The 23,089-nt window shown below is 30.6% G+C and overlaps 3 protein-coding genes across 3 annotated transcripts; 1 reads left to right on the top strand and 2 right to left on the bottom strand.

The window, feature by feature from the left end:
* Window positions 1-3,960: 3,960 nt before the first annotated feature.
* Window positions 3,961-6,818, bottom strand: LOC126677385 (dihydroflavonol 4-reductase). The gene is made up of 6 exons (XM_050371966.2): window positions 6,463-6,818; window positions 6,191-6,360; window positions 4,917-5,111; window positions 4,598-4,757; window positions 4,330-4,522; window positions 3,961-4,260 (listed from the first exon to the last, which is right to left on the bottom strand). The coding sequence occupies exons 1-6, from the start codon at window positions 6,578-6,580 to the stop codon at window positions 4,077-4,079; spliced, it is 1,020 nt and encodes a 339-aa protein (XP_050227923.1). The 5' UTR covers window positions 6,581-6,818; the 3' UTR covers window positions 3,961-4,076.
* A 2,360-nt stretch (window positions 6,819-9,178) lies between these two features.
* Window positions 9,179-11,287, top strand: LOC126678177 (magnesium dechelatase SGRL, chloroplastic). Its single transcript, XM_050373105.2, has 5 exons — window positions 9,179-9,460; window positions 9,780-9,956; window positions 10,049-10,207; window positions 10,482-10,628; window positions 10,825-11,287. Exons 1-5 carry the CDS (start codon window positions 9,320-9,322, stop codon window positions 10,942-10,944), a joined length of 744 nt encoding a protein of 247 aa, XP_050229062.1. The 5' UTR covers window positions 9,179-9,319; the 3' UTR covers window positions 10,945-11,287.
* Window positions 11,288-15,410: 4,123 nt separating this feature from the next.
* On the bottom strand, window positions 15,411-20,727 carry LOC126664320 (TOM1-like protein 3). The gene is made up of 10 exons (XM_050356666.2): window positions 20,546-20,727; window positions 20,056-20,214; window positions 19,712-19,790; window positions 19,247-19,345; window positions 19,042-19,155; window positions 18,490-18,638; window positions 18,031-18,112; window positions 16,773-16,858; window positions 16,498-16,689; window positions 15,411-16,328 (listed from the first exon to the last, which is right to left on the bottom strand). Exons 2-10 carry the CDS (start codon window positions 20,163-20,165, stop codon window positions 15,695-15,697), a joined length of 1,545 nt encoding a protein of 514 aa, XP_050212623.1. The 5' UTR covers window positions 20,166-20,214; window positions 20,546-20,727; the 3' UTR covers window positions 15,411-15,694.
* Between the last annotated feature and the right edge of the window lie 2,362 nt (window positions 20,728-23,089).

Raw genomic sequence — 23,089 nt, 5'->3', positions numbered from 1 at the left:
AACTTCCAAACAGAATTAAATGGAACCAGATCCATTAACACACTAACATACAGTTGTATTACAAAAAACATTGCCTTTTTTAACTCAAGAAAATCTCAAGCACATCAACACTATTTCAAGAAAAAGTAAAAGATAATTGAAGAAAGCAACATTTACAGAGCCAAATCAAGAATCTTGGAAAGTCCTTATTCAATAAATGATATTACTAAGTAAGTAAAGGTTGCTAAACAGAGAAAAAAATGGAAATTATAACGTACCCAGTAATAGTGAAAGATTCACGCCAAATTTGGATATGATAACCCAAAGAAACCAAAAGGGTACTTAAATTTCCTCCTCTTTATACCTCGCTGAGAGATGAGGAATAAAGAAAGGAGAGAGATTTGCTATGGTAGACTCAAGTATGGAGCTTTTATGGTTAAAGTTCACTCTTTTTTTTTTGTAATTCTTAATTTAAAGAAAATTGAGACAGTGGATTAACAGCTAATAAGGGGACACATTAGTCAAAAGGAATTCATCAGATTCATATGCATAGATCCATACCACCAGTTGGATTGATATTTTGACAGTTATAGTGATTCAACTTGGTTGCAGATGGACTCTGTTAAAAAATTAAAAACAAGAGTCGGTGCAATAATTGAAACGGTATGATTTTTACTTCTCACGCAAATCACCCTATATTTTGTAATATTAATTTAACATTTTTGGTGGAAAATTAACCAGATTAAAACAAAACAATAACCACCGGTTCAATATTTTTAAAAAAAAAAACTAAGATACCCAGTAGTTATTATTTTTAAAATCTTGAGATATGGAAGTGTTCAAATTCAATGTCTAAGTATTAAAAATTTCAATAAAATATTAATTTATTAAAATTGATGATGTCTATCATAAAGTGATTTGAGAATGAGAGGCAACCAAATGGAGGAACGATGGTAAAGGAATGGACTATTGATTGGAATGGGCCCGTGAAGGTGATGTTAATGTTAGGCCAATTTCATCTTTAGATTCCTCTATTTTCAGAAATTTGTTTATTTAATTTATTTCAAACTTTTATCTTTATCTAGTGCATCTATTTAATTTATTTTGAACTTCTAGATCCTTTTATGGATAAAAAAGGAGCGTGCATTAACTCACCTTAAAACACGATTGAGATTGAATTTAAATATCCGCATACTTGATATATTAGCAAATTAAATCACGTCATCAAATTTGAAGAAATACCAGATAAATAAAAATTTGTAAGCATAAAGGTCTATTGAATAAAAATAATTTAAAGAATGACCAAATGAATAAAAATTTGAAAGTGTAAAAACATTTTGTCATGATGTGAAAGTTATTAATCATTTAATGACGACTGAGCTACACACTTAGAATTTCATTTTACGAAAGACTCATTAAATAGAAAACTAATAATACATGGATCTAATGCATCACAAACTTTGAAAAAGGATTAGACAAAAAAAAATTAAAGTACAATAGCCTTTTAATGAACTAAGCCTTAATGTTAGCATAAGGTTATTATATTATGCACCGACACTCCCACTTCTTCCCGTCTGAATACGCGGAATGAAAAGAGAAGAACATGGGATAATGTGATGAAATGGGCCAATCTACCTCTATGCATCACCATCTTCAATTCTTACTATGTACCCGCACGCTTTCACTTTTATTTCAAAATATTTCGTTAACATCAATAACCTTTTAATTTATTTTAAAAAGTTTTAGTAAAAATGATTATAAAATGAAGATAAGATTGTTTGCACAAAAATATATAAAAAGAATCGTAATTGAAGGCCGATTGATTAGCTACATGAATTTTGATGTTTAGAAGAACATCTCATTTGAACGGAAAATTATACAAACCACCGTTGCGCCATGTGGAAAATTGAACGATAAAAAAATAAATAATAATTAAAAAATTCTCTACCGCAAATACTCATTAATTTATTGTAAAAATGACATGGCGAAGCCGTTGTATGAGATAAACACTCCATTTCTATATACAGACAAACTACGATATTCTTATATTGTGTTAAAGTATGAGTTGTCATATAATATTTTTTTTGGTTTACATATATAAAGTTTTACATATTGCTCTTTATTGATTAAAATTAAAACAGCATTGCCCCATCAAATTAATATTATAAAAAAGGCCAAATTCATATAGAGATCTCTGTATTTTACACTTTTTTTCTGCAGGTGTTTTATACTTCATTTTTGTATTATCTGGTCCCTCTACTTACCTATTTTTAATTTTCAGGTCTTTTATGAGTTTTTTCCAGTCCCTCTACTTACAATTTTTGTTTCATCCATTCCCTCTACTTACAATTTTTGTTTCCTCCAGCCACACAAAAGAACCAGAAAAAACTCATAAAGAATCTGAAAATCAAAAATAGGTAAATAGAGGGACCAAATAATATAAAAATAAAGTATAAGGATCTCGGAAAAAATGTGTAAAATACAGGAACCTCTATATGGGTTAAACCTATAAAAAAGAATCACGAGAAGGGATGCAATTTAAGTTCCGCAATTTGAACTAATCAATTAGTCAAGTAATGATCACATTCACATTAACATATGACATTTCTAAAATGGATATATTAATTTACTACAAGATAAAACTGAAATACAAATCTTTTAAAAGTGAAGTATCAAATTGTTTAATAAAATTAAAAGTGAGGGATTAAATAGTTCACAAAATTAAAAATGGGATGATAAATTATTTAAAAATAAGTGTCAAAATTAATGGAGGAGTCTAGTAGTTAACGGAGTTAACAAAAATCATTAAATAAATTTTTAAAATAAGAAATATTAAACTATTAATTATGATATATTTCAAGAACTTCAGAATAATTTGCTTTAATTTAAATTGCAGTGTTTACTCCATACTTTATCTTTTTATTTTATAGTTTCATTTTTTATCATTTTAAATTTTCGCTCTCTCACTTGATTCATTTATTTACTTTATGGTCAATATTGTGTTAAATTTTATATTTTCTCTCTCTCGCTCTCTTGGTTTTTTTTAACCACGATTTTCTCCGCCATAAATGAGGGTTTTAATAAATACTCCTTCCGTCCAACAAATATAGATAAAATGGCTATTTTGAACGTCCCAAAATATAAAGAAAATTACTATATGAATTTAAAAAATATTTATATTAACCTACCACTTTTGTTATATTCTATAAATCATAATTAATTACCACTATATATAATATAAAAATTACTAACAAATTTATCTTTTTAAAATTTAACTACAACTCCAATACAATAATTATCTTTGCCATAATATAAAATAATAATATTTAAAATATTTAAATAATTAAATTAAGGTTATTATTAGAAGTTAGTAAAATATAACTACTTTAACATCATTTTTAAATTCATGTGCACATCCTACTTTGTCTATTTTTATGGGACGGAAGAAGCATCATGGTTCCCTAAAAAAAATGGCAAGACTACTAATATGTGCATTTTTCTATTTCGGATTAATTTGATTTTAAATATAATAAATTGTTTTTTTTTTGTTTTTTTTTTGTTTGATTTAGTTTATTTCAGTTTTAAACAATAGAAAATTTGGCTCAATTTGATCTTTAAAAATGGAAAATTTAGTTAGGTCCAATTTAATATTAAAATAAATGGTTTGTTCGATTCGATTTGATTCATTTTGATTTTGAAGAAACATTTTTTTTATTTTGTCCATTTTAAAAAAACAAAAATTATTTTGTTCGATTTAGATTTATAAAAAATAATTATTAAAAATTCGTAAAAATATTTAATTTAAACATGCAACATGCGGGCATCAATTTAGTATAGTTATAAAGTAAAACTTAGAATTCATAATGTGAGAGCAACAAAAGTTGAGGGATCGCCAAGAAAAATTAGTCCAATAACAAAGCCAATTGCATAAGCTTCATAAGAAATGAATTAAAAAGGGAGAGAGTTTCAGGTATACTCAGTTCAACATGCCATTTGTAGACTGAACTAATCACGTCGAAGCAATCACCAACATTAAAACTAAAGGCTCTAATTCAATTACTCAAATACTTGGTGCATAAAATTATTAGCTGATCTACTCAATCACTCAAATCGTCAGCTTCTTTAATTCCATTACAAACAGAAAGCAACCCTTTATCTGTGCATGATTCCATAGCCCCAACCATCATATCTTCCAAACTGTACTTGAACTCAAACCCCATGTCCGTCAGCTTTTTCGATGAGAAACTCGATTTCATTATATCCTCCTCCGCATCAATAAGCCTATAGTCAATATTATTACTTATTAATTTAATTAATTAGATCATTAATCTAAAACAGAATACGGCTTACATTGTGGGGATATGAAGCTGAGGATATTTTCTCCGAAACAAATCTGCAACCTCGTGGATGGTGGCGTCATGCGAAGAGCAGACATAACGGCCTTCGGCTGTTGGATGCTCAAACAGAAATATGTGAGCCATGCAGAGATCATCCAAGTGCACGTAATGGCCTTGCTTTATGATTGAGTAATGAGCTTCATTGCCTGTTCCATGGTCATCTTATACATTATGAGACTTGTTCATTGAAGCAATATAGAGTTTAATGTGTTTAATTGTACCGGTGATTGGTGAAAGTGCAGTGATAAGACTAGGAGGAAATGATGCGCCTAGAAATGGACCAACTACTAGAGTTGGAATTATACTAATAAAATCAATTTTCTCTTCTTCTGCAAATTTCCATGCACCCTTCTCTGCCACAGTCTTGGACACAAAATACATCTGCAAAATCAAGTAATTAATGGCCGGATTCTACTTTAACATTCATTTTAATTGCAAATGAATTCATTTTAATTGCAAATGAATTCATTTAATATTAATTAAATGCATTAGAAAACTTGCAATATAAAGTAGAAATTGTGATGAAGCATGAATACAAACCCATCCGGTCATTTTTTTGGTGAAAATGAAATCAAGATCACTCCAGCACTTCTCATCATATATTTGTTTTTGATGTTCCACAACATCAACAGTTCCTGCAGAAGATGTAAATACTATTCTTCTTACAGTTTTTGCCTTAACGCATGCCTTCATTATGTCTATTACACCATTCACCGTCGGTTTTATAACTTCATTCTGCCACATGATTAAGCAAACGATTCATCACTAAACACAAACCTTTTACCAACTTTTTAAAGCATAATCAATCCAATAAAGTAGTAATAAAGAAATATAATATTTATGACATTTAATACTTCATTTTATTCAAGGAAGGAGAATCAAATATTTTAAAAGCTCCACGTCAAGTAAAATTGGAAAGTATATAAGTTCATTTCATCCCTCAAATTTAACACAGAAAATTAAATGGCTAATCATAAGAAAAAGTCCAAATCTTTGTATGTATTTGCAGTTTAAACAAATTTTTTTAATTTTTATAATACTATCCCAATTTTATTTTTCCGATGCAATTCTATCCATTTTTTATTAATTAATTGTCCCAATTTCCAGCTAAATTTATATACCAACTCCGTAATTAGCAAAATCTATTTTTTAAAATTTCAAACTTTAACTTTTAATCTAAAAAATATCAACAATTAATAACATTAAAATATAATTTTAAATTTTCTAACTTTTGTTTTTTTTTATCGAATCTAACTTTCGTTGGTTGAAGCAAAGAAAGCAAATTTGAAACTAAAAATGACCATGCAAGTCAAATAAAGTAAATAAATATTATAATTAGGTGAAAGATTGAAAAAATGAAATTAACTAAAAAGAAATGAATAAAATTATAACGAAATTTTCAATTGAGATAGTATTATAAAAGTTAAAAGATTTAATTTAAATTACAAACACATGCAACAGTTTGAACTTTTTTTACAGTTAGGCCAAAATTTAAATGTGTCCAACTGAGTCATTTTACCTTATTTGTAAACTCAAGCATACTATATTTAACAATAGAAGGTAAATGGATTCAGTTTTACCAAGTTGTGAGTTTATTTGTCCAAAACCATCAATTTGAGGGGGTGAAATGAAAGAGTGACTACTGTGAGGTAATTGATTCTGAAGGTCATTGAACTTTCGAATTTTTTCATTTCAGTCACTAAACTATTTTTTTTTAATCACTGAACTTTCAATTTTTTCATTTTAGTGACTGAAATGGAAAAATTGAAAAGTTCGGTGATGGTCAGAATTAATTAACCGACTATTATGTGTACCTCAGGATCATTAGACTCAAAATCCATGGGAGTAGCAACATGAAAAACACCATTGCACCCTTCAATTGCTTCGTCAAAACTTCCTTCTTCAGAAAGATCAGCTTTCCATAAGCTCATATGAGTCTTAGCATTTGGCAATTCTAACAAATGCTGTATTTTTTTTATATTACCTATCAAACACAAATCAGAAGAAAATAAAACTAGTCATAGAATAGAAAATGAGAGATTTTAATAAAAAAATAAAATAAAATTGGTGGTCAAGTTTATATTACTAGGGTCACGCACGGTGGCTTGAACAGTATAGCCACGCTCAAGAAGCCTCATGGTTAGCCATGATCCGATGAAACCAGAAGCGCCCGTGACGCAAACGGTTTTTAGTTCTGATCCCATGATTAATTTGTATATAATTTCAAATGGTGAAACAAGGCCAACTGTTGTAAATTTGAGTTGTGCAAAGATCTGTATTAGTTATATATGATACATTTATACAAGAAAAATTGTGTTTTGGTTGAATTTGGTGGGAACGTGAAGAGCTAACTAGCAGCTTGCATTGCTAAAAGGAACGGTAGACTGGTAGCTGAAAATTTTCATGGCTCGCTAGCGATCACATTCACAGCCATGCCGACCGTCTTCGGCTCAGCTATATTGTACCGAAACAAAAATGTTAAAACTGGAAATTGGTGAAGGCAAAAACAACATATTTAATAATTTCAATAAGTTTTTTATAGAGTATAACATAACGGCACGGTAGTGAACTGAAAAGGTAGCAGATTATACAAACATTTTCGGTCAAATGTCGTAAAAGTGCCAAACCTTTCACAAAATTTTTACAAAAGTCCCGACCTTTCAATTTTGTCGATTTTGACCAAAAATAGATTATTTGGTTTCACAAAAATCCTGACTTTCAATATATGTGCATGCCACGTAGGCGCCACATAGGCAAATTGAAATCAAATTGAGAGTTGGCCACAATTAAAACCAAATAATCTATTTTTGGCCAAAATCGACAAAATTGAAAGGTCAGGACTTTTGTGAAACTTTTATAAAAGGTTTGGCCTTTTTACAACATTTGGCCAATATTTTTTTTTTCAAATTTAGAGTTTTTGATAATTTTAGGAACTCATTAAAAGGTGAAACCTACATCTTTAAAACAGTTATCAAATCCTTGAATGCAATATTATCCAAATAATAAAATCATAAAGTTTTACTACAGCATTTACAAATAACGTTATACAAGCAATTAATGTAATATGTAACTCCTGATAATTTCATGTGGTCAGAGACTCAAAGTTCAAAAATATTTAAATTTTTATGTTCATTGCTGTCTCATATAAACCCCTATGATCATAAAAAAATGGTACAAAAAAGCACTGACCATTAAAATCGTTAAAAAAATATGTCTATTTTGAAAAAATATACATATACCTTTGTGGTCAAATATTAGGACATTTAACCCCTCATAGTTTGAAACAATAAAATTCAGTGCATGTTTTAAAAGACAGTTTCAAATAGTTTTTAAAATACAGTTTGCAACCATTTTTAGAATAATTTTTATTTCAAATGATTTTAAACAGTTCTAAACAGTGTTGACACAATTAACAGCCATTCCTAAATTAACACATAAAATTAGATTAAATTACAGTTATTATTATATTAATATTAATGTTTACAGCTACTCTAATTATTATATTATATGACATAATTATAAAATTTAACTATCTATAATTGTCCAAAAAAAACTATCTATAATTGATCTAGAATATTAACGGTGTTAAACACTTACCATATTATAATTATGGATTTAGCCATCTATTAAAAAAATTAATTAATTTAGAATACTAATACAAGTAGAATTCTCACCTATCTAGAATTGAAAATTTAATTATTACTTTCAATTTTATCCAAACATCAATTCATAATAATATTTTATATAGAGTATTTTTGTTGTATGTCATAAATTGTTCTAATTAACCATGACAATTTCTATATTTCTGAGCTACAGGGTTCCGTACTTGAGGGCTTGGCTCTCATTTATACATGGAAGTACCCTGATTGACTGTTGTTTCGCCTGATTTAAAAATAGTTTAGAAAATAAATATCAATTTCCGCTAACTCTGCTGACATTAATTTAAAGTAGTTTTATTTTTAATAAATAAAAAACAGCTTTGGGATTCCAAATTTTGATCCATTTGAAATTAATTTGACGGGTCATAGTGAAATACGTAAAGCGGTACTAGTAAATATAAAAAATATTGACTAAAATATTAAAATAAAAAGGTAAAAAATAAAGTTTTAAAGTCAGAATTTGTTTTTAATATATCTCCGTTAAAAAAAAAAAAAAAAGTCAGAATTTGTTTTTACCAATGAAGTTAGAAATAGCAAATTCTCAAGAAAAAAGCCTCTATTCTCCACGGGCTAACCTAGAGGCTCATAAGAATGGAAGAATTACAAAGAGGCCCAAATGAAGCCACAGCATCCTTATCCATATAAAACTTATCAAAAATTCAATCGTTCGGAAGATGACGTGTCATAACATCCCATCACCAATCATTTATCATTTTCATTTTAGAAAAAGAATAAAAGTTTTTACCATAAGAATTTAAATATAACGAAAATTAAAAAATATACGTCTTCTATTAATTATTTCCTTTGTCCAGAAACATATGTCAGTTTCAGATAAATTAAAAAACAATTATAACTAGTAGTATAAATTTTTTTATTTTATCTTTATTAATAGTGATCTTGTAAACTGTATTAATTTTAATATAATATGAACTTATTAGATGAAATATATAAAAATGAGATATATATTTTATATACGGGACGGGTATATTAATATATAATAATACAAAATATCAAAAATATATATGAATATAAGGTCAGACTTAAAAAAAAATCAGTTTTAGAAAGGAAAAAAAAGCCATTGAGCAATTGAAACATATGTGTGGACTGAATGAATTTTAGAACTAGTGGAGTGGGGTACATGAAGTTTGAAAAGCTAATGAACCTCAATATTCCACATAATCAATCACTCTGTTTCAGGATTTGGAGAAAAAAAGAGAGAAACAATGGAAAATAAACTCTGAAAGATGAAAGGAAAAGAAAAAAACAACTTGGTATGCATGTTCCATGGCCTGTCATTCTGCTTCTTCTTCACTTTCATCCTCCATTAACAACTGCAACACCAAGTTCTTCAGAAAATCAAGACCTGCTGTTGTTATATGCTCCATTTCTAACAGAGCAGCTCCTTTTAACACCCTTATTTCTGAGGTATTTTCTTTTTAGTTGTGATTGTAGTTATGAAGATTAGTGACATTGTTGAATAGTGATGTGTTTTGGGACCAGTTTAGACTAAAAAGATTGTTTGGAGGGTTAGGGTTTGTGGGCTATGAATGGATGTTTGCTAGGTAGCTGTAGTTTAATGCAGTTTGTTTGTTTGTTTTAGCAGTAATTTCTTGTTATGCAAGTATTCAATTTCAAACAGTTGTTTCAAAAGCAAAGGCTAATCCTATTTAAAACAAGTTATAATTGCATATTTTAACTAATTGTTATGATTGATCTCTACTTGTTTGTCTGCGTGGCGTATTAGGCAGTTAAACATTTAGTTCCTGCAGCAAGATTTGAAGCTTCAAAGCTAGAAGTTGTTATAATGGAAGATGAGATTAATGAATATTCAAGAATCATCCCCAGAACTTATATCTTATCTCATTGTGACTTCACTGCAAACCTAACATTAACCATCTCAAATGTCATCAATCTTGATCAGGTATTTATTATTGGATTTTGAAACAATTACTAGTTCTGTTTTTGTTAATGGCTGTTCGAAAATCATATACATATTGGATTTGATGTTGGTAGTTGAGAGGGTGGTATTTCAAGGATGATGTAGTTGCTGAATGGAAGAAACTTGAGGGACAATTAGCTCTGCATATCCATTGCTATGTCAGTGGTCCAAATCTCATGCTAGATCTTGCTGCTGAATTGAGATACCATATTTTCTCCAAGGAAATGCCTTTGGTAAGTTCATACTAAGACTTGTCTGAATGATTACAGCATGTCTTGTTTAGCAATTTTCAACATTACCGATTCTCCACGTCAGCATTTCTATGCTGCACGGAAACGGAAATGCTGAAATAGAAAACTGCAAAACGAATATGTTATAATATAAAGTATCAGAAGCGTTTCCAGAACCGGAAACAAAACACTGAAACACTGAATTGTATGATTCAACAAGTTTCCGTGAAACATTACTGGCAACTCAATAGCTGAACTTTGATTTGATGCCAAGTAGGTCCTTGAAGCTGTGTTACATGGAGATTCAGTACTTTTTGCTGAACATCCCGAGTTATTGGAATCTTTAGTTTGGGTATATTTCCATTCTTGCTCTCCAAATTACAATCGAATGGAATGTTGGGGGCCACTCAAGGATGCTGCTAAGGTAAAATATCAATCTTCTTATAATCTTTTCCATTTAGCTATACATATGCTGCTACATATGAGCTCTTATAATGATCGCTAAAGATATGAGATCGCGAGTTTGAACTCCAACTTAAGCCAATATAGTGTCAACAATCATATATAGAGGTAATAAATTGTTCGAATTCTGAGTTGTATGTGAATTGCTACGATATTAGGGGAGACGAGGAGATCATGTTCAAGCTTATTCAACAGCGAGCAAGACTGGATCCGATCCTTCCAGAAAGTGGCTAGGACCCAAATCCATATTCCAAGCTCTTTTTGCCTTGCTTCTTTGAAGTGCTTGCATGAACAGCATAATTCCAGGGGCTAATGTCATGGCTTAAACCTTAAAGTTGAAGAAAGTTCTGAGTTTATTTAACAGAACCAAAACAAACTGACAAGACAGAGTGGTGAAGGTTCAAGGTTCATGGAAATTAACAAAGATCGATTTCAGAAGCTCAACTGATTCTTTTGCAAATAGCACATTTCTTTCTTGGAATTTTTTGAAACATTGATTCACAATTCTTGTGCAACTCAACAAATTTGTTCATCAATGACTCAAATCTTTGTTGCTTTGTAATTGAACATACTTTCCTTAGTTGAAATCTTGTAATTACAATATTATGCCTCTTTCCTCTTTGTCTCTAGTGATCCCGTAAATTCAGTTACTACACTTTCATTACTAATGGTGGTGAAACTAAATTCAAATTTACTGGTTTACTTGCATAAGCAGAATCTAGAAACTGGTTTCATCGGTATTAAACAAAGATTACGAAACAAAAAGTAACCCTTCTTCACAGCCTAATCCTTATATTTTCACAACTAAAAGAATGCTCACTGTCAAATCATCCTTTAGTGCAAAAATAGACCTGATAATTTCCTTATCCTAAGTTCTAAGTGGCCATCTATATTTAGATATGAAAATTAACAAAAGATTACCAAAGAAGCTAAAAGGCATCTGCCACTATATATGAAATTTCATAGATCAATGTGCATGGATATGATAATTTAGTGAATAGTTATGTACTTGGAAGTTGCAGGAAGGTTCCTTATCCAGCAATATTAGTCTTGTTACATGCATATATATATGTGTGTAATCTTGATTTTGAAGTAGAGAAGAAATGGAAGAAAAGATTATGATGGAAGTAATGGCATTGGAATCATTGACTCGAAGAGCAATTGCTGTTTGCAACAATGACAGGAGAATGATCCTCGTGCCGCCGGTTAGAGGAAGCATCAAGCGGAGAATGTTTGTGCTTCTCTATCACAAGCTCAAGCTTATCGGCCGGCTTGCTGCTCATTTCATTGCTACCCCTAGCTCAAGCAGTGGGCGGCATTAGCTATATAGCTATATATATGTGCATCTTAAATTCATTCCCCAATGCATATGCAAATCTCGCTATAATTGAGCGGAGTATAACTTAATTTTCCAAGAAATAAAATGTCATTGTGAGTATTTTGTTCTTCATCAAATGTAACATTCAACTTGATGTGTACTATATCATAATTAAAACGACTGTGTACCACTATACCACAATTAAAACAAATGTGTACTATATCATAATTAAAACGAGTATATGTTCTATGTATATCCTTATGATTGCAGTTACATGGCGTTTATGTTCGGTTCATTTAAAATTTATAATGTTTCTTGTCTGATTCGTGTTCAGCTCGTTTTCGTTCGTTTAGATGTTAAACGGGTTGAACTCATGTTAATTTGTTTGTTGTCGAATAAGCTTGAATTCCATGGGAGAGACATGAAAGACAAAGAAATGCGAGACTGCTTATCGGACGGTGGTGTCTGATGAGCACTCTGATTATAACAGTCTTGAAACTAGACTTGATAATTTAAGAGCTTTTATTGATATATTGAATGTTTGAATTGAATGAATATGCATACCTCTTGGTCGATCTTTACATAGAGGTAATACCTAAAAAGAGTTGTACTATACCTCTTAGGACATGACTTTCTATCTGTCTTATCTAGGTATGCTTATTTATCGAAGTGTTTGTAGTACGGAAACCTCACTTGTTATTCAGTTGATTGAGTTCTAGTGATCTCACGTTTCACCAGGCATTATCTTAGGCTGAACCATGAAGGTTTGGCATCCTTTATTTACTGGACCTTGAAGGTTCAACATCCTTCATTAGACAAACTTTGAAGGTTATATATAAATTTTCATTGGGTGGACCTTGAAGGTTCGACATCCTTCAATGGATGGACTTTGAAGGTTCGACGATCTTAATTGGGTGGACCTTAAGGTTTGTCATCCTTCATTGGGTGAAAGTTCGACAACCTTCATTGAGTGTACCTTGAAGGTTAATTTGGCATACTTCAGTCGAATGTTCGACAACTTTCATTGGACGGATTTTGAAGGTTCGACATTCTTTATTGGATGAACCATGAAGTTCATCAACCTTCATTGGATGGACCTCAAAAATTTGAAATCCTTTGTTGGATGATCCTAGAATGTTCGTCAATCTCCATTGGATTCGTTAACCTTCATTAGATAGACTTTAAAAGTTCGACATTCTTCAAATGGATCTTGAAGGTTCGACATTCTTCATGAAATGGATTGACCAGGTTTTCAAGGTCCGATATCCATCAATTACATTATCAAATCAAAGTTATTAAGTGTTATAAAACTTTAGTTTTATTCATAAAAAGGAAAAAAAGGGCTCCTTAGCTTTCATAACTCTAAAATTCCAAAAAGATCATAATTTCAAGGTGTTATATATTATAGAATCTCTAATGCAATGTCAATTTATGTGCTAAATTAAACATTAAAAAGTAGTAAAATGTTATTGCTAGTATAAATTTGATTTTATTTTTTGTGTAAAAGACTAAAAAAAGTATTATGATTAACTATTATTATAACTATCTTATTAATTTCCATATTTTTTTTATCATTCAACATGTTCTTATACCTCATATTTTAGAGTTCTTCAAGCATATTTTGTTCTTCTATGATATAATAATAAATACTTATTAAATAAATTATTAGGGTTATTCTTTATCTCTAATAATTAAGATAATAGAAACACTTTTGTGTGCATTCTAGATAAACAAGTAAATAAAAACGGAAGAATCAAACATTTACTATAGTAAAAGTTTTTGTTTTTATAGCACAATTTTTAAATGATTTTAATTTTGGCATAATTTCGATAAATACATTGTCATTGAAGCTAACTACTCAATTTCTTTTTCAAACTGGCCCTTAATTTATAAAAAAATAAATTATACGTATGAATTAGATAAATAATTAGACTTTGTAAAAGACTAGTTAAATAAAAGTAGAATAGTACACAGCCGGCAAAATGATTTTCTTATCCACAACTTTGATTGTTTCGGTAGATATATCTATAATGTGTTCGCTGCCAACAGTTGATTTATTTAGTCCAGTTAGAAAAAATAAATTTTATAATTCTGATTAAATTGAAGTTTAGATATAACTATTTTAACTTGTCAGGTCGACGGGCCAAATTATTCAAATTTTTTTCAAATATAACCATTAAAAGGGTTAAAGTTGTAGATAAATAAAATCATTTTACCTAAGTGGCATGGTTAAGCCCAATTAATACAACATTACTATTATTTTTTATATTTAGACTAAAATTAAATTATAAATTTTGTGTAACTATTGGCACAAAAGAAACATAGAGAAATAAGAAAAATGGAGAATAAAAGCACAATGTGGATAACTCAAGACGTTGTTGTATATGTTGGGATTTAGCATATATGCTAATATATGAATTACGAATTGTTGCATGAAGGAAGCCGGAAGTTTCCTACTTAGCATGTAATTAGCATTATCCCATGCAGAACAGATCTCTTTGTTTCTTGTTGCTTTGTATTCAAGTTAAATGACTTAAATGGAGAATAAGCAGGTTTAATATAAGAGTATGAGTGTGGGATTAAACGCAACATTTTTGGCAGCATCAGCTCATGCAGTCACTGTTAAAAATCTTTTGTTTTTTCAGATTAATCTTCTGAGCAATATTATTGAAGGAAATTGCATTCTTGTACACAATCTTTAAACGTTTGTCTTGCTGTTGGCTTGTGCGCCGTAGTGTGTTTGTGATCAAAAAGAAAATGCCGCAAAATTCCAAGACAAGGAGCCTTTTGAGCCAGGTGAAGTACGGCTAACATAAGGCTAACAAGCAAAAGTACTGATGGGTGCATTTACCAAATTATTGTGTTTTTACAAGTTATCAATTTTTAGACTTACTTTTAGCAGACAAACTTGGGTTTTACTAGCAACACAAGGTCACTATACGAATTCAGATGGAAAATTACTTATGTAACTGGCAGAATAGTGTGTGCCTTCTTAATTTTTCCATATCATTAGAAGTCAATATCACGGAAACCAATAAGAAGATTTTACGTATTGTTTTAGATAATATGAATATGATATTGATTTATTCTTTTGAGTAACTTTTTAGGGTTACTTACATGCCAGTGTTGGTAGTATTGAAATTTAATTATAAAAAATATAAGAACTTAAAGTCGATTACTACGCTGTTAAAAAATAATTTGATAACTGCAAATATTTTTAAGCACTTCAATATAATTAAAGACGATTCTAGGGGTAATATCTTTTACTTTTTAATGATCAAAAAGATAAAGGGGTAATATATTCTTTCTTGTCTTGGGAGAATGAAGTTGTAAGATTATAATGCTCAATCGAACCTCAACTGACCAAGTCAATGCAAAGAATCAGAAAACATTTAACACAGAAGAATAAAGGAAGAGAACACGAAATACAAGGACAGGTGCTCATCTTAGCAGAAATAAAAAATAAAATCAAATTTCCTTTTGTTCAAAAGAAGAAAAAAGACTGAAAGAGCAATATGATACAAGCTCATTCTAAGATTTATGTACCAAATTTAATTCATAAAGCAGTTCATCTCAACATAAACCCATAACCCAAAAGTTCAAACCCGACATTTATTTTACTGCTAAACAAATCTCATCGTCCGAAGCGGAACCTCATCATCTAATAAGTATTCAAAACCTGTACCAATATAGACGACCTTTACTGATGATCAAAACGATCTATTATTGGGTTTGGATGTTGAAGACGACGACTTGGCTTTAGCAAAATCAACCAGATCCTGGAAAAGAGCATCTTCAGGTTTTGTTTGTTTGGTTGGTGTAGACGAATTAAGCGAAAGATTCTGGGTTTGACCGACCAAGCTATCATAAGAGGAACCCGATCCACTACTTGAATGAGAGGCCCCACCCACAGAACCATGTTGGTCGAAGTATTGCTGTCTCTGATTGAATCTGGAAGGAGGAGGTGGAAGAGAACCAGGAGGAGAATCCCAAGGAGCTGTAGGCAACCCCTCCGGAGATTTGCTTAATGGAGGTGGTTCATCGTATACAGGATGCCCGGTGAGTGATGAGTTCGCCGCATGAGAAGGAGGAGACGATGAAGGTAAAGGTGGAGAATATGGAGGTGAGGAGTTTGTGGTGGAATGAATTGGAGCTGTAAAGGGTGCGGGCTCCAACTTCTGAGAAGAACCTTGAGACTTGTAGGCTTCACCGCTGAGGTAATCAATCATGCCAGACTCGGAACTGACTGGCTTCTTTGATGCAGGAGGAGGAGGAAGCAGCGGGCTAATAGTTCTAACGCTGACCGGTTTCTTGCCCTGTCCTTGTGAACTTTCTCTTGATGACCTGCAGTTACATGATTATACCAACTTGTTAAGTTGTATTTTTTAAAGGACTCGATAATACGCTAGTTAAGATCTCCCAAGTCCCAACAAAACAGTCAATTAAGCTAGAACTAGAAGCATTTAGCAGGAAATCTGAGTCGTGCAACATGGAAATAAGCAACTACAATTACCTGTGAGCCAGCTGGGAAAAGTCATCTTCGGAGTCGTCATCCTCATGGTTGATACTAACAAGAGGCACAACCGGAGTGTCTACTGGCCTTTCAGCCGCAGGAGAAGCTCCTTTGGCAATATCATCATGCCGGCTAAGCGCGCGCTGTAAGTTGTCATTCAATGCCAATCCCTGACACAAGAGCTCCTCATCACTGAAAGAAAAACATCATTTAATCAATAATCACCGTAACTACTGAAACAATATGGGAAGAAATTATATCAGTCAAATTCTTACACCGTACTGTTCACAAGAAACATGACGCGCTTTTGGTACGAACGACACTGATCAACAAGGTCAACAATTACTTCTTCTTTGACAGCCTACCATCAAGCATATAAAGATTAAATTGATATACAGTTAACGTATTGCATAAAATCAATCATGTTCAACGTTACTAGATAAGAAGCTTTAATATCTGCAGATTATCAAGTTGGAACTGCTACATAATTGATAGATACCAATGGGGTCTATTATCAAAAACTAAACGAGATTTTCATTCATCAAGAATAACAAATACTATCATAGATTTTTAAAACCTCAAATATGAGGATTTACCGATAATATTAAAAGCAAACAAAAACTAATGCACTTGCTCTTATAGCAACTTACGTTCCAAGGCTTTAACGAATTGTATTGATATATACTTTTTTTCCTCAACAATATGGCAATGTACATAAAGTCGTAGTTCAAGCAATAACAAAGTATGATGGTTCTTAAAAAAACAACAGAAACAAAAAAAAAGTTGGGTTTGTTAATGCTGATGATATCTAAATGGCCCTCGTAAACAGAAATTAGCAATATTAATATTTTTCAGCACCTAATAAAATCCTCAAGATTGCATGCTGAAATTTTATTTTCTCAGAATGTACACATGCCTGAGAAGTGAGGACATTAATCTCACTTAACAAATTAATTCCCACCACTATCACTACTGATAGTCAACTTCCAAAATCACCATTAGTGCTATACTTCCAGTGAGCCCAATGCTTTTTGCCAACACAATCAGTCGTCAATTTCATCGCCATCATCATATACCATTCTTCCACCAATACCATCATCATAACTCTTTCGGCCAATCAGTTTGTGATTATGTTTTAAACTGAATTACAGGAATATTAGCTTTGCAATTATTCTATTGAATAAATATTAATTTTGAGGTTAACTTGTGAAATTTTAACTCACCCAAATTTCCAACAATGATCTTAATAATTTTGAGATATAAAAGGCAGATAGGACTTTGTATCATCCACGTCCACCAATAACTAAAATGGTGATCAGAAAACACATGATAAATGTCCAACTCTGTACTAAGAAACTATATCTTTCTACTGAACAAAAACATCTACATCATAACCTTTTGCTGAAGTTAAAAAATTTGATAAATGCTTAAACATAAATGAACAATAAAAGAAATACAAAAGGATACATGTCATCAAGAAACAGAATGCTTCAAAATAACAATAATTTAGATACATATACATATCAGTACTACCTGAGGGTTCCTAGGATCCAAGGCAGCAAGCATTTCCATTAACACATCTGATAGTCCCTGGGCAGTTTGCATCTCCGGCAAGCTGGAATTAAACAAATATTTCATCAAAATGATCTACTAGCAGCAACCAACTTAGCATTTATACTGTCATTGCATGCACAGAGTTCCATGTGTAATTTTCTGACATGAAAACTACCCTAGTATCCAAAACATTTCCAGTTAAAAAATATGCCCTATCATAGCTGCTATCAAAAGATACAAGTTTCCATTATTTTTTATTAATAACGGCTAACTTCCTACATAATATAGCTAGAGAGAATTAAAAGATCAAACAATTCCAACATCTATCCTCACAGGAATCAACCACAATGAAAGTAGCCTTAACAAAACTCGTTACACAATTTACACTTAAGCTGGAATAGAAACTGAAGAAATAGACGCAGCAAATTCAAAAAGTACCTTAGACCAGAAGCATCTTCAGACTGAAGAGAGGCCTGTATAGCAGCTTCTTCATATGACGAAGGAGCATGTACTATTGGCTGTGTTTGGGGAGGAGTAAAGAGTGGTACACTGTTTTCTGCTCGGGGAGGGAACTCTACTCCAGCAGCCTGTTAGTTGTCAAACAAAATTTAGATCCACAATATAGGGCTTGATAAATGCAAAGAGAAAAACTCAAAGGTTGAAGAAAACTTATTCTAAATATCTAAAATAAAATAGGCCCCTGAGTCTGATAGAAATTATAGTTTGCTAAAATGTCGTTATTCACTAATGTACAGTTGGATACATGTTACAACTCATATAATAGAGCATTTAAACATAACAAAGAACTAGTTGTTAAATAAAAAATTGCTATGAACCATCAAAGCATTACATCCATACTGCTAAGGTTACTAAAATGCACAAATAGGAACCAAATCAAAACGTAATGGGCATGCAGCTATGAAAATAACTATTACTTTCTAGCAATTAGAATTATATACAAAAAAAAAATTGAATAAAGGTTAAAGATACCCTTAGTTCATTGTATGCAGCATAGTATTGGGGATACCTTCCCCTTGCACCCCCAAAAGCTTCTTGCCATGCGTCTATCAAAATCAGTATCTTTTCCCTCACATTCAAATCTGGCTGCAGTAATATATCAGAAAAACATGTATTATAAAACAAACATTGAATGATAAGAAAGATTGGATGTGCTGTCAAGGTGCGAAACAGAGACCTTCTTCTTCACTATTTTCACCATATCATGTAGGATATCACGCTCAATGATCAGCTGAAATATATTCTCACCACAGTTTTTGCTGACAGTCTCCAGTGCCTACATAAAAATATTTCCCAGAGTGTGAGTGATAAGACAATGGCTTTGTGTTATCGTGTGATATGCAGCACAAGGCTTACAGAGACATGTATTTTGTTATTTTTTTTTAACATCATAAATTATTAAAATGCCAAATTTGTGTCATAAACGACAGCATGTATAGATAGCTCCAATCATAGAAGCCATCCAGCTGAAAGGGAAACTCCATATATTCTACAACTTTAATAATAGCAATACCAGTTTAATTTAAAGAAAAAGATTTTCAGAAGTAATACTAAGTCAAATTGCTATTTTACACAGTTCATCAAGTTTAACTGCCATAGCAAGGAGAAACAGAAGGTCTACAACAAGAAAAGATATACTTACAAAAAGTGCCAAAAGTTGTATCTTAGGATTTTTGCTTCCTAGTCGCTTCTTGAGTACTTTCAGGGCCTCCTTTGCTTGCCTGCAATGACAATCAATCCATAAATGGTATCAAAATCACCAAAAAAGAGCCTGGCTGCGCAAATTTCAACAGGAACAACTAAATAGCATATATCATCAATACTTCTTATAAAACACCATTGAAGAATCCAGCTCTTTAACTTATTACTTGCATCCATCATGTTCTATTATATATCATATCACATGACCAAACCTCAAAAACAAACATTTAAAGCAGAATATACAAGATTACACACAGAAATTCTACCAAAGCATAGAAATCATACCCGGGATCCATATTGATATAATCACAAAGCTCGATATTAATAGCCCAGTCGGGGCCGATCAACATGTCACTTGTAGCCCTCTCGGCACAAGCTGCCGCATTGTTCGCCATAGTTATTATAGTTGGTTCCTTTTATTCAAGCAAGCTATTTCTTATTGAGCTGCAAAACAAGAAAACTAAAAGCATGAGAAATTGCAAAATTGAGCATAACTTCATGATCAAAATGAATCAATCATGGCAGAAAAGTAATGATCAAAATGTTAGCTTAAATTGATAAATAATCTAAAGAGACCAATCCCACTGACTAATTCAACTTAATTCAACAAAATTAACAAAACCCAATTTTGACTATTATGAATGATACCCTAAAATTCCACCAAAAGGCACAACCTAAACAAGAAAACATTGCTAAAAATATTAAAAAAAAAACACAAAATGTTAAAAAAAAACTAAAACCCAGTTAACAAGATCTACAAGATTGGAAGGCTTACCAGTGTCAAGAGAGAGAGAGAGAGAATGGAAATCAAAGTATGATTTGATAGTTTTTGAATAATTTTGATTACAATTCTTGCAAGCGTAAGAGAAGTAAAATTGTATATTTCGTCCCCAATTTTTGTCTGTTCAAATTTAAAGAATTGGACTTGCTGTGTCTTTTCCTTTCCTTAATTTCTTTATTATTCTAGAAGGTAACACTAATTTTTTTATAATCTACTTTTTGTACTCATTTATTGGATAATTCTTTACATCTAATCTATTACTACTATTTTACACATTAGGATATCATTTTAGATTAGATTAGTATAAGCATCTGACGTAGATATAAAAAATCTTTATGTGTTTAACTAATTTGATTAAAAATAATATCCTTGATTAAAAACAATATCCTTGATTAAAAAAAATTAACTAATTTGATAACTAGCTGTTCACCAAAAACCAATTAATAATTAACCCATCCACCTGAAAAAAGAAAAACAAAAAAAGAACAAATATAGGGTTTTTACAAAATAGAAAACCGAGTAAGATGGTTTGATGTAACAAAATTTATATGCTGTCCTGATATAAAAATCGATTAGTATAAATATATCAAAATAGCATTAATTTTTTGTTTTATTTTTCATTAATATCATAATTTTCTTCTACATCTATTATACATAAAAATGTATAAATGAATATAAATTTAAAATTTTAAGGTGTGTAAAATTAAAGATAATTGTAACATAAATTATAAATTTTAGCGTATTTTCTAATTTTAACACAATTTTTTAATTTTGATAATTTGAAATACAACTTATTTATTTTAGCAATTTCATTCGCCAATTAATTTTTTCGATGAAAAGATATTGAAGCGGATAGTAAGATATATTAATCTCTTTTTATTTTAAACGAAGATAAATAAAGTATTTATTATTGTAGTTTTTTTATTTTACCTTTATTAATGATGGTGGATATAATTTCTTTAAAGGTGATTTAAAGAAGGGTAGAAACAGAAATTCAAGATCATTTAAAAATAAAAATAATTTTTTTCAAAGTTGGACATTCCGAAAATATGGGACGGAAAGACTACCATTATGCCCAATGCAACGAATTAACGTACAATTTGTTATCGGTCTTTAATTGAACTTTTTTATTAGCGTACTTAAATTCAATTCGATCAATAAATTATTTTAACTCAAATATGGTTAAAAATATAAAAATTGAATATTTAATAAATTTTCTTCTACATCAATTTGTTATCGGATTCCAAACTCCTTGTAGAGACGATTAATAAAAAAACAAAAAAGGAACGGAGTATAATTTTCCGACGTTTTAAGGGATGCAAAAGCGCGTTACTGCGGCAGTGAAGAGTTTTTGGGTCCCACTTTCAATGTTTAAGGAATCGCCATTTGGCATTGGTTGGCTGAAATTTAAACTGATCAAAAAAAGTCAAAGAATTAGTTTAGCTGACCTCTAAAGTTGACCAAGTCTTCCCACGGTTTCACATGACTCGCTTTGCAAGTTTGCATATTATTCCACAGAAAAAAAATTAGATAGATTCAATCCATCACATCATTTATGAACTAAACTTATCACATTATGACACGTCATTCAAATAATGATAATATTAAAAATGTAAAAAAATATAATAAATAATGTCATTATTTTAATTACGTATCATAATATAATAGGATAGTCCACAAATGACGTAATAGACTAAATCTACTTAAAAATCTCTCTATTCCACGGCCATATTTTTATTTTTGGATAAAAACGATTTCATAGCAACTTAGTTGTCTTACTTAGAAAAGAAACAAAATAATTGAATATTTTTATTTCAATGACAAAAATCATTTGTTAATTATAGTAATATTATTCTAGCTTTGATATCAAGTTATACCTTTCTTTGAAACAACAAAAACAAAACACTCAACAATTAAGAGCGGGGCAATTACTAATTAATTGCCGACTCAACTCTACTATACAATAAATTATCAAAAAAAACTCTACTATAAAATACTTGTACTATCTAATATAACTATAAATTTGTTTTACCTAAAAATGATCAAAGATATATATTAAAGTTGTAATAAAAGTAACTGTATGATGTGATATTATAATTCATTATTTATAGTTTAAGATAAAAATATAATGCTATTTTCAGAGCCATAGTTGATAGATTTGGAGCATTATTTTTTATTTTGATAAAATTATTTTCTTTTAAGTTAAATATATTTCTATATTACACGGATGGGGGGGAGAGACAGGCAAATTTACTGAATAATCCTTTCAGTTTACTACTAAATAAAGGTTTTATAGTCATTAACTAATTAGTTATTTAATTAATCACTATTGTAAATAAAGTCCTAAATAGAATAGGTAGCTAAATTATCTCCAATGTAGTTTTTAGTATGTAAAAAAAAACTAAATTGTCTCCAAATTAGTAGGAATACCTATATTTTAGTTTGATTGAACCACAAAATTAAAATACTGTATTTGGTCAATATAATATTATTTAAATTTCCATCTTATTATTTTTAAAGATATTATTAATAAAATTA

Source organism: Mercurialis annua, linkage group LG1-X (genome assembly GCF_937616625.2).
Source record: "Mercurialis annua linkage group LG1-X, ddMerAnnu1.2, whole genome shotgun sequence".
NCBI lineage: Eukaryota > Viridiplantae > Streptophyta > Magnoliopsida > Malpighiales > Euphorbiaceae > Mercurialis > Mercurialis annua.
Note: the sequence above shows the minus strand (reverse complement) of the source record. Positions and strands in the feature narration are given on the sequence as shown.